The sequence below is a fragment of the Littorina saxatilis genome, linkage group LG7 (assembly GCF_037325665.1).
Source record: "Littorina saxatilis isolate snail1 linkage group LG7, US_GU_Lsax_2.0, whole genome shotgun sequence".
NCBI lineage: Eukaryota > Metazoa > Mollusca > Gastropoda > Littorinimorpha > Littorinidae > Littorina > Littorina saxatilis.
Window position 1 is genome coordinate 6689426 of NC_090251.1, and position 12333 is coordinate 6701758.

General features: G+C 38.9%; 1 protein-coding gene across 3 annotated transcripts in view; it reads right to left on the reverse strand.

The window, feature by feature from the left end:
* Positions 1–632: 632 nt before the first annotated feature.
* LOC138970573 (very long chain fatty acid elongase 4-like) overlaps positions 633–12333 on the reverse strand; it is a 33571-nt gene continuing 21870 nt past the window's right edge. For 2 of the 3 annotated variants that reach the window (XM_070343042.1, XM_070343043.1), the window contains exons 7-8: positions 9711–9872; positions 633–7580 (exon numbers count right to left, since the gene is read on the reverse strand). In XM_070343042.1, coding sequence (XP_070199143.1) covers positions 7473–7580; positions 9711–9872 — 270 coding nt within the window. In that variant the 3' untranslated portion in view covers positions 633–7472. Of the gene's footprint in view, positions 7581–9710; positions 9873–9949; positions 10112–12333 lie in introns of all 3 variants that reach the window. The other variant, XM_070343044.1, reaches the window with a different exon arrangement.

Consider the following 12333-nt stretch of genomic DNA (forward strand, 5'->3'; position numbering starts at 1 on the left):
AGTAAAACTAAATTAATACCTACTGGAAGATTACCAGTTTCCAGTATGTTAAAATAGGCTTAACCTATCTACTGCTGGACTTACATCAGAACACTAACAGATTAAACTATACATGAATCGCGAGACAAGCGGCAAGAGAAGAGATTTTTGGAAAAAATACAGGTGAATGAGCAAGAAGGCAGAAAAAAGAAAATAATTCATGAAGAAAAAGAGAGCATGACAGGAAAGAGGAACCAAAAATCTACCTAACAGCAAACTAGAAAGCTCCTGCGGTTCCAAAAACAGGAGGGGCCTTTAATTTCATAACCGCAGTGCCCCACTGCGGGGATGAAATGGATAAATCACAGTATCTTCATAATCATTAGTAAGAGCGTGTGTTTCGTTTGTATGCCTCTGTGTGTGTATGTATGCCTCTGTGTGTGTATGTATGCCTCTATGTGTGTATGTATGCCTCTATGTGTGTGTGTGTGTATGTATGCCTCTATGTGTGTGTGTGTGTGTGTATGCCTCTGTGTGTGTGTATGTATGCCTTTGTATGTGTGTGTGTGTGTTGCCTGTCTGTGAATTGTGAAAGAAAGAGAAACAGTCTCGTGGAAACACATTGGCCCAACAGAAGTCCAAAACACAATGGAGAGAGGTTACACAAATCAATCTTCGATTGTTTACACGATTGGCAGTCACATAAATGTGTTCCAAATGTTATACACACTCACAAATATATATATAATAATGACATGCCTCTCACTTCCCAGGGGAACATAAGGCCGCAATATATAACACCTCACACCAACACATAGTATTGTCATCATTTTCACGAGTTTTCATTCACAAACACCTGGTAAATAAATCTCATGTTCCCCATGCAATAACTCGAGGTGGTGAATGGGTTTGAGCTTTCATGTGAAACGTGGATTGTCAAAGTAAAAGCCAATCAGGCTGATTGTTTGATGTGTGGAACCATCGTGGCTTTGGATTTGTGTTTCTGAGGACAACGATTGTAAGCATTCACTCTCAAAGACCCAATCAATGTTGATAATTACAGCGGCGACTCATGGTCAATTTGCAACTTATCTCTGTAATCGTAAAATCCACAACGAAAAGTCATAACCATTTAAAAGAAAAGAAATATGCTCAACACTTACTGAATTCACAGGTATGATCGCAGCTCTGTACATTTTCAGACTGGAAGAAAAGCGTCAACAAGCTACGTTTGACGTCACATACAAGTTTGACGTGTTATCTCGTGCTACTGTGACGATGCTTTGTGGCCCGGAGTTGGATTCTAAAAATTCGTCTCCCTGTGGGTTATTGTGCATTTTGTTGCACAACCAAAATGATGACAAAAACGATGTTTGGTAGCTTGTTGTCAGACCAGCACTTTGTTGTTGGTCCTCGGGGAGCATATCGCCTTTTGTCTCATATTTATCAACTGCGGCCTTCGGCCTTGGTCGATAAAGATGAAACAAAAGACGATATGGTCCCCTTGGACCAACAAAAAAGCTGGTCTGTCAACAAGCCACCAAACATCTTATAATGTATCATTAAGTGATCTCGAACAGCCTCTATAAAAAGACTGAGGATAAGACATGCATTGAATGCCATTAACCACAAAGCCATTCTCAAAACAACATTCTCTGACAAAAGTAGGGACAATAAATCTACATAATACATTCTTACTGAAGAAGCAAGATCTGCATTTTGCTCTGTAAAATGAGGAAAAGGAGAATGATTTGAAAATGGTAATGACAGAAAAACCATCACTATTAGCGTTGCTATAGTAACAGGGATGTCGTTGGTAGTCAACAAAACATCAACACTTGTTTCAAATCGCTCAAAACGCTGCCGTCGTTTCAGCAGAACTGATCAACTTTTTCAAAATGGGGGAAAATGAGGCCAAAGCCTGCTGTAATCTTTCTTTCTTTCTGTATTTGGTGTTTAACGTCGTTTTCAACCACGAAGGTTATATCGCGACGGGGAAAGGGGGGAGATGGGATAGAGCAACTTGTCAATTGTTTCAAATATATTACCTAACTGGGAGAATGCAAGTTTCCAGTACAAAGGACTTAACATTTCTTACATACTGCTTGACTAAATTCTTTACAAAAATTGACTATATTCTATACAAGAAACACTTAACAAGGGTAAAAGGAGAAACAGAATCCGTTAGTCGCCTCTTAGGACATGCTGGGAATCATCGGGTAAATTCTTCCCCCTAACCCACGGGGGGTCTGCCATAATCAAGCTGCCCAAAATTGTGGAAACTGCAACATGTATGACCATTTCAAGAAATGTTGGGAAGAAAAGTAACCCCGCCAACATCCCTAAGTACATAATGAAAAACTACAGATGTTAAGGCCCCATGATTAACTTTGGCTCAGCCCTGTCATTATCACAGCAATCCCAACAGCAATCATAACAGCCGTCTCTTTTTTGCCTAGCTGAAGAGCTAACAACCGCCAAGCAACCAGACGTAGGATTATAATTAAATGCCCGCAAGGTTTTCGTGTAAATCACATCTGCATGTACAACTAGTTCGAGTCGGATTGTAGGCCGTAAAAATGGTATTTTTTTTATTTCTGCCAGACCTCCAAACAGACAGATTAGACAGTGAGGTGTAAGTACATATACATTTCAATCATACTGTAACTCTATGACAATACAAACACTCGGCACAAACACGTGATTTTATGTTAAATAAACGGACACAGCTGTTCAAATTGCATATAATGATATTACGAAGATCACAAGAAGAAAAAGAGGTGCTTATGGCACATAAGCGACTGTACACGTATTATGCTTTTTTCTGGAAAAATCAATGTAAAAGTCAAACAAATTTGCACTCAAGAAATATTTGCACATTTAAACGCACACACAAAGAAAAGCAGACCGATTCTGTAGTCATTCCAAATTACATCATGTCATCTTGAAAACATAAGTACAGTCTGATTTTGTTTTGAGTTGCACACAAAATAAAAAGAAACAAGAAGATGTGAAGTATTGCCTTTCGTTTTGAACACCTTTATCAACCATTAAGTTTAAAAAAAAAATTCAATAGAAACTTTAGAACACATACAATTAATACGTTCCAATTTAGAGATGACAGAAAAATGCAGGACGTGAATGAGAAATGAATCACAAGAGAAATGAGTGTAAAACCAAAATACTCCAGCTGTTTGGTGTAAAAAATAATGTACAAAAATTGCTCAGCTGTCTTTCTTTCATAAACCAATCATAAGCTGCTGGGAGCAAAGAAAACACAAGCAAGGATTCTGAACAAAGCAAACGTTCAATTGGTGCCGATTACAAGTAGAGTCCTTCATCATTTCCACCACAACAGATGTGTCCAGGCTGTCAACAAACTAAGAGCATTTCTTCCACCTGGACACATACCACAAATCAATGGCCTAGTTGCATTCTGTGCAAAGTGGGATTTTTTTTTTTCTCTGAAATAATTGTGCATGTTGCCACTTGTGCCTTATAACATTCATTCAACAACAAAATTCTCACTCTGAACAGAAAGTAGCCAGGTCGTTGAATGTTGGTGCATGTTCAAGTGGAAGGATGCTCAAGCCAGGTACAAGCCTGGACATGAGGTCTGTGCATGGTGTGTGCCATGAGTTACAAGAAAAAGTTGGCACTTTTACAAAGCAACTTTCCGCCTCACTGGGATGTTATAGTGGTAGGACATGGTTACAGCTTTCACCTAGCATTCTATAGTACTGATGTCTGTTTTGTTTGTTTTGCTTATGCCTCAAGGGAGAAATTGCACAACATTCATGCAGCTCATGTCAAAAAATGTTCTGCCATGAGGAGATAGTTTTTTGAAGTCTTGGGAAAATAAAACTATGGCCGCGCTCATGTATAGGCAAAAGGAAACAATTCTATTATTGGAAACATTTCAAATTGCCAAAATACTTTCATATCCTAGCTTACTTACCATTTTGTGACAAAAGTTCAATATTGAGAAGAAAAAAAAGACCACAAATGTCTATCCCCAAACAATGGAATAATTATTTACAAAAGCTGTTGAGAAAAGGTGGATAGGTCATGCAAGCACACACAAAATGTTTAAAACAAGACATCATTACAAGAAAACTTCATTTTGTAAGAGCCGGTAGTTCAAATTAGATGAGATCACTTGAATGCAGAAAAGGACAAAATGCAGCACACAAATGTAAAAGCTTGAAGGTTTAGTGATTACAAACATATACCGGCCGTTTGGTGATGACAAACATATACCGGCCGTTTAGTGATTACAAACATATACCGGCCGTTTAGTGATTACAAACATATACCGGCCGTTTGTGCAGAGTGGGATTATGCATAGGTATCTTTTGTCAAAGAAAAAATTTGTTTGTTTGTTTGTTTGTTTATTTGTTGCTTAACGTCCAGCCGACTACGCAGAGCCATATCAGGACGAGGAAGGGGGGGATGAAGGGGGCCACTTGTCAAGCGATTCCTGTTTACAAATGCACTAACCCATTACTTGTGTCCCAGCAGGCTTTAGTAAAACTAAATTAATACCTACTGGAAGATTACCAGTTTCCAGTATGTTAAAATAGGCTTAACCTATCTACTGCTGGACTTACATCAGAACACTAACAGATTAAACTATACATGAATCGCGAGACAAGCGGCAAGAGAAGAGATTTTTGGAAAAAATACTGGTGAATGAGCAAGAAGGCAGAAAAAAGAAAAGAATTCATGAAGAAAAAGAGAGCATGACAGGAAAGAGGAACCAAAAATCTACCTAACAGCAAACTAGAAAGCTCCTGCGGTTCCAAAAACAGGAGGGGCCTTTAATTTCATAACCGCAGTGCCCCACTGCGGGAATTATGCATAGGTATCTTTTGTCAAAGAAAAAATAAATATTGTTACATGCAAGTAACTTTGATTTCCTCACCCTCTGTAATTAATAAAAATTATCATCTTACAAACCTATCTTGTTCTCACCCTTAATACACACATGCATCTATACACACAACACTGTTGTGCATATCTCTTTCTTTCTCTCTCTCTCATATACGTGCATACACATTTATCTCCAATCTCTTCAGCAATCAAAAACACTATTCTCAATTCGATGCAATAAAACCACTCAACACTTTGAGCAGAGAAAAATAAGGTCCTCAAAACATTCTTTTCAGGGGATCAGCACACAACTTCATACATCCATGAAACCAAACAGTATCATTTGGATATGATCCATGTTTTGGGATATATTTTGTTCAGTCAAAACAAATGAACATGCATACAAATCAACTGAACCCTTCTGGCAATTCTAATGTAAACTACTGGTACCTACAGAGACGCTATAAAAGAGAAGACTGCTCACTGATAGACTGCTCATTCAAGCCAAAGTGAGGCTGTCTTCGGCACTTAATAAATCATGTAACTGGAAAAGCGTCAGCAGCTGTCTTGGTCATGTGACACAGGCATGAAAAATTGAACATGGTGGTGGCAGAAAAGGGGACTAGGCCCAAACTGGAGGCGACCATATTGTGTAATTCCATAATTATGTCACACTTTCATTATTATCATTGGTCGACCAAGACTACCATTTCTGGCTTTAAATTCTACAGTAAGGCCAAAGAAATAGTGACTGATCTCCCTTTGTGACTGATCTCCCTTTGTGACTGATCTCTCTTTGTGACTGATCTCCCTTTGTGACTGATCTCTCTTTGTGACTGATCTCTCTCTGACTGATCTCCCTTTGTGACTGATCTCCCTTTGTGACTGATCTCTCTGTGACTGATCTCCCTTTGTGACTGATCTCTCTTTGTGACTGATTTCTCTCTGTGACTGATCTCTCTTTGTGACTGATCTCCCTTTGTGACTGATCTCTCTTTGTGACTGATCTTCCTTTGTGACTGATCTCTCTGACTGATCTCTCTTTGTGACCGATCTCTCTTTGTGACTGATCTCCCTTTGTGACTGATCTCTTTTTGTGACTGATCTCCCTTTGTGACTGATCTCTCTTTGTGACTGATCTCCCTTTGTGACTGATCTCCCTTTGTGACTGATCTCTCTTTTCTAAGTATCTCTTTACTTGCAAGTTTCAGTAACAAAAAGTCAAAACTAGACATGCACATCGATGTTAAAAGCTTAAACGTACGCACATACATGTAATAACCTTATCACAGAGGCTCAAATGCTTAGTTTTACAACAGGTCATGCAGCAGTGTTACACAGAGTGACATTTGAAAACCACACAGATATAACATTATTTGCATCAGAAAACTCTGATTTCACCAAAACACTTTAACTCTGCACCTTTTCTAAAAAAAATTAATAAAACAAAAAGCCATTCTAAGTTTACTCTGTCAAAAACTTCTCATCAAAAAGTCCATTCTTCTCTGAACTACAAACATTTCAGTGAACACTTGGTCTTATTCTGAACAGTAAGAGTTTCTGACTCTTACATTAAAACAGCGCTGAGTTGTAATCAAGCATACCAAAGAAAATGTTGTGAAGAAAAAAGTGTAAACAAGTTGCGTAGGGCAAAATTACTACATTTAGTCAAGCTGTGGAACTCACAGAATGAAACTGAACGCACTGCATTTTTTCACAATGACCGTAGTCCGCCGCTTGTGCAAAACGGAGTGAAACTGACGAGCCTGTTCAGCGCGGTAGTGGTTTCGCTGTGCTGCATAGCACACTTTTTTGTACCTCTCTTCGTTTGAACTTTCTGAGCGTGTTTTTAATCTAAACATATCATATCTATATGTTTTTGGAATCAGGAAACGACAAGGAATAAGATGAAATTGTTTTTAAATCGATTTCGGAAATTTAATTTTGATCATAATTTTTATATTTTTAATTTTCAGAGCTTGTTTTTAATCCAAATATAACATATTTATATGTTTTTGGAATCAGGAAATGATGTAGAATAAGATGAACGTAAATTTGGATCGTTTTATATTAAAAAAAACAAATTATTACAATTTTTAGATTTTTAATGACCAAAGTAATTTTTTAAGCCACGAAGCTGAAATGCAATACCAAAGTCCGGCCTTCGTCGAAGATTGCTTTACAAAAATTTCAATCAATTTGATTGAAAAATGAGGGTGAAATGAATAAAACGTCCGGGGATATCATTCCCAGGAACTGTCATGTCAAATTTCATAAAGATCGGTCCAGTAGTTTGGTCTGAATCGCTCTACACACACACACGCACAGACAGACAGACAGACACACACACATACACCACGACCCTCGTCTCGATTCCCCCTCTATGTTAAAACATTTAGTCAAAACTTGACTAAATGTAAAAAACCAACAACACATTGGGGAATAATGAGGATAAGATGAAACCAATAACATTCATCACTCCACACGCAAGTTTGAGCTCAACTCTCCAGGCATCGTCACTCGGACTGTCATTCCTCCCCAGCGGTGGATATGCTGCTCCCGCTTGATGTATGACAGGTACCAGTCTCGCTTCTCACTTCTTGTTTCTCACTTCTCGGTTTTCATTTCTTCTTCTTGGTCTCCACTTTGGGCTTAGCGTTGCCGTTCTTGATGTAGCCATTAGCGTCTCCGGCTCCGTTCACAACTGCTGCCTTCTTCTTCTTCTCCGCCTGAAATACACAATGATTATATCAATGATAATAATGATAATAATAATAATAATAATAATAAAAATAATAAACAAACCAAAACAAAGTACATTTCTAAAGCGCATATTAAACCCTGCTCAGAGCGCTGTGCAGTGGAACCCTCCTTTTACGACCCCCAATTTATGACCCCCAATTTACGACCCCCAATTTACGACCCCCAATTTAAGACCCCCAATTTACGACCCCCAATTTAAGACCCCCTCCCTTTCAAGAACTTGTGTTATCAGCCTTTCTGTTGATGACCTCTGTCAATGTACCCCCATTTTGAGACCTCCAAAAATCAGGTCTTAAAAAAGAGGGGTTTTAAAAATGGGAGTTCCACTGTAGAATAATTGAGGACAAAACAACAGACATATTCATTTCAAATATACAGCATAAAACATAGAAAGACAGACATTGAGAGAAAAAGAACGAAAGGAAAAAAGAACAGACTAAAGAGAAAAAAAACTTGACAAAATGTAAAATCGACTAAAACGTACACTGGCATTTAAAAAGAATCTGCATCCCCATTTTTGACTGATTGTGTTGACTGATTGTGTTGACTGATTGTGTTGACTGATTGTGTTGACTGATTGTGTTGACTGATTGTGTTGACTGATTGTGTTGACTGATTGTGTTGACTGACTGTGTTGACTGACTGTGTTGACTGACTGTGTTGACAGACTGTGTTGACTGACTGTGTTGACAGATTGTGTTGACAGATTGTGTTGACAGATTGTGTTGACAGATTGTGTTGACAGATTGTGTTGACTGATTGTGTTGACTGAATGTGTTGACTGATTGTGTTGACTGACTGTGTTGAAGACTGTGTTGACAGACTGTGTTGACTGACTGTGTTGACTGACTGTGTTGACTGACTGTGTTGACTGATTGTGTTGACTGATTGTGTTGACTGACAGTGTTGACTGACTGTGTTGACTGACTGTGTTGACTGACTGTGTTGACTGATTGTGTTGACTGATTGTGTTGACTGATTGTGTTGACTGATTGTGTTGACTGATTGTGTTGACAGATTGTGTTGACTGATTGTGTTGACAGATTGTGTTGACTGATTGTGTTGACTGATTGTGTTGACAGATTGTTGACTGATTGTGTTGACAGATTGTGTTGACAGATTGTGTTGACAGATTGTGTTGACAGATTGTGTTGACTGATTGTGTTGACTGATTGTGTTGACTGATTGTGTTGACAGATTGTGTTGACAGATTGTGTTGACTGATTGTGTTGACTGATTGAGTTGACTGATTGAGTTGACTGATTGAGTTGACAGATTGTGTTGACTGATTGAGTTGACTGATTGAGTTGACTGATTGAGTTGACTGATTGAGTTGACTGATTGAGTTGACTGATTGAGTTGACTGATTGTGTTGACTGATTGTGTTGACTGATTGAGTTGACAGATTGAGTTGACAGATTGTGTTGACAGATTGTGTTGACTGATTGTGTTGACTGATTGTGTTGACTGATTGTGTTGACTGACTATGTTGACTGATTGTGTTGACTGACTGTGATAACCTTGTGTTTTGTGATTGATCTATTAACTGATTGGTGGATGGATGGATTGAGTTTGTTCTTTGATTTGAATGTTAAAATCCATATGTACTGGTTGCATGATAAAAACCATAACTCCTATCAACCCTTATCCTTCTTCTCCAATACAATGAATAGACAAAGTCCGGAACAAACTCGGTCGCTTTTCAGTGGGATGTGGAAGAGCTAGTCGCTTTCCTTTCTTTTTTCGTTGTCATGGAAACAGGGAAAGCAACTCTAACACAACCCATAAGCACATGACAGAGTTCTTTCCACATCCCATAAACACTTGACAGAGTTCTTTCCACATCCCATAAACACTTGACAGAGTTCTTTCCACATCCCATAAACACTTGACAGAATGGTTAATGTGAATTGATCAATTCACTGACTGTGATTAAATAACTTGATCAAATATTTAACTTTTAATTTTTGAAATAATTGATATTCAAATTATTAAGAATAAAAAAAATCATTCATCTTTCATTTAATAAAATAACTTGAGTCATTTTCGAACATCAGCACTGCCTACCACCCCCTGCACAAAATGAAGAAGGTTACCTTGAGGCGCTGGGCCTTGACATAGGCGTGGTAATAGAAGTTGATGAAGAACAAAAGGATGGTGAATGCATAGAAAACGAGCGCCCAGTGCATCCAGCGGGGGAACCTGCACCCTGTGGCCAGTGACTGCAGGGCATGGAGGATGCCAATCACAAACTGTACCTACCCGCCATACAACAAAGAGAAAGTACGTCAGCTGGGCTACACCTACAGTGACACAGGTAGGGCTTAACATTTACCTGTTGAGGCTTCTTTTTGATGTAGGCCTGGATATAGAAATTGATGAAGAGGGAAACGATGGTGATGCCGTACGCAATGCCGCACCACTGCATCCAGAGGGGAAACTTGCAGCCGGTGACGATGGATTGGACGGCGTATACCAAGCCCACAAAGAATTGTAACTACAACAAGAAACAAGAGGCATCCGTCACAGGGGGTCAGCCTCCTCTAGACTGGGTCAAACTACTGCTCTTACGTTTTTCTTCTGTTTCTAACTAGAATAATTTAGCCTCCTCTAGACTGGTTCGAACACTCGTGACAATAAGTAGGATGCTGGCCGGGCTTCGGACTAAATAAACTCTGGACTGAATGCTTCCCCGCCAATTTGAAGAGGTACTGTTTTGAATGCCTCCACGTGGTCTACGGGGTCTTAACTTCGACCAGCAGCACTTTGGAGGGGAGCCGCGTAGTCAGTATGGACTTTATGTGAGATAAACAAGGCCGACTGACGTCCCACGTATAGCCGTAAGTGTGTCCGACTTTCCTACCAGTCCTGGTCTCTTTTCTGACGTCCCACCAGTATCAAGAAACAAGAAAGGTTAGTTTACGGAACGTTTAATTCTAGAGAAAACAAAACATTCACAAGTACATCCACCTGAACTTCGAACAAAGAAAGGAACTTAGCTAAAGGCATCGACTTTGAAGTTAACGCTTAAGTTCCATTCATTGTCTCATTATCATTTCTAATATAATGTCTTTCCACAAAAGAAACTATCAGGTCGATGTACTTGAGAGGGTTTTTCTTTTGTCTATAATAAAACGTTCAATTTACTAACCTCTTCTTTGTTTGATTCTTGATTTTGTAACATAAACAGTCTAACTGTTGAGGATTTATGTCTTATCAGTGCCAGAAAAAGATCACTTCTTCAGTTCTTCCATACCTGGTAGATTATAGCAGAAAGAGTTACCTACTAAGCGAGGTTGAAGATGAGAGAAAGTAATACCGAGCAGAAAAATTCATTTGTTAATAGTGTCAATAGGTTAATGATACTGAACAAATCAGGGACAAATGTACACCTGTTACTTCATTCCACTGTCTGCTAATAGGAAATAATGGTAAGAGTTGACTTCCTGACAATATAGTGTTTCTTTTATTTTGCTTTCAACATGAAAATCTCTTTACTTTCACATAATTCAGAATATTTCTCAGAAAGTCATTGTATGTATTCCCAGTTTTCGCCTAACTTTACACTCTTCAACTACACGAATAACATCTTCACCCTTTAAAATAACACCCCCCCCCCACCCCACCCCCCCATCACCCAATATACAACACCATATTGCACATATATAAATATTATTTCCTTATCTAAGCGGATGTCATAGCCTGGGGCAATCAAACAGAGCATGCAAGCTGTGGGAGTATTCCCAAGTGAAAGTTGCTTCCCAGGGAATCATGCATGCTGTTACAAAGCTCATCAAACATTCATAGCTTGATAACGATGTTACTGCGCAACAAAAACAGGCAAGAAAGGGAAGCAATCCAGGCTTGACCGTGTGGGTGGGCGAGGATGAGGGGGAGGACATAGATATCGCAGACAAAAATAAAAACACACACGAAAAAAGCATGCATCTTCCACCCCAGCGATACCATTTCCAGATGATCATGCTCTTCAAATATCAGAATGACCGCTGAGGCATCATGCAGACGCCTCCAACGGGTTAAAGTCTTTACTAAAATTTCACCAAATGTGCATGATTTTTGTAAACCCATATTTGTTTTGCACAAATAAGCACTGAATGACAGGTATACAAAGTTTAATAATCTCTCCCCCTCTGAGACGCATAACTGTTAGTGTCACTGTGACAGTGTTACATGAACCGGAGGACTGAAGTAAGCATACAAGCCACTTGGAATGCAACTGTGGCCAGTGTTTAGAATTAAGTACTCACTTCAAAGTCTGACAATCTGTTAAACAGAACAAAGAAACACACGTACCAGCTACTAAAAGAATGAAACCAAGTGTCTCACATTTACATGCAAAACACACCATCAAAGAGCTCACAATGAGAAACAGTAAGTGTTAATATAAACATGAATGCAGATCTTTTCATGGCGACATTTTCCGTTGGGCTGTTGTTCTGGCAGTTACTACCAAAAGCAGTTCAGAGCAGCTACTGCCATGCCATCAATGTAAACATGATGAAAAGACTTCAATCTTACAAACACCAATGTTGTGCTTTTTTTTCTAGTAGAATTTGAGAGAACAAAACTACAGATACAAAATTCCATGATTTCCATTTGGTTATAAAGACACACCCTGTTGTAGGATTAGACTTTCATGGCCTGCAGTAACAAGTTTTAAACAAGTTTTGCAGAAAACTGAGAAGACGCAGATCGAAT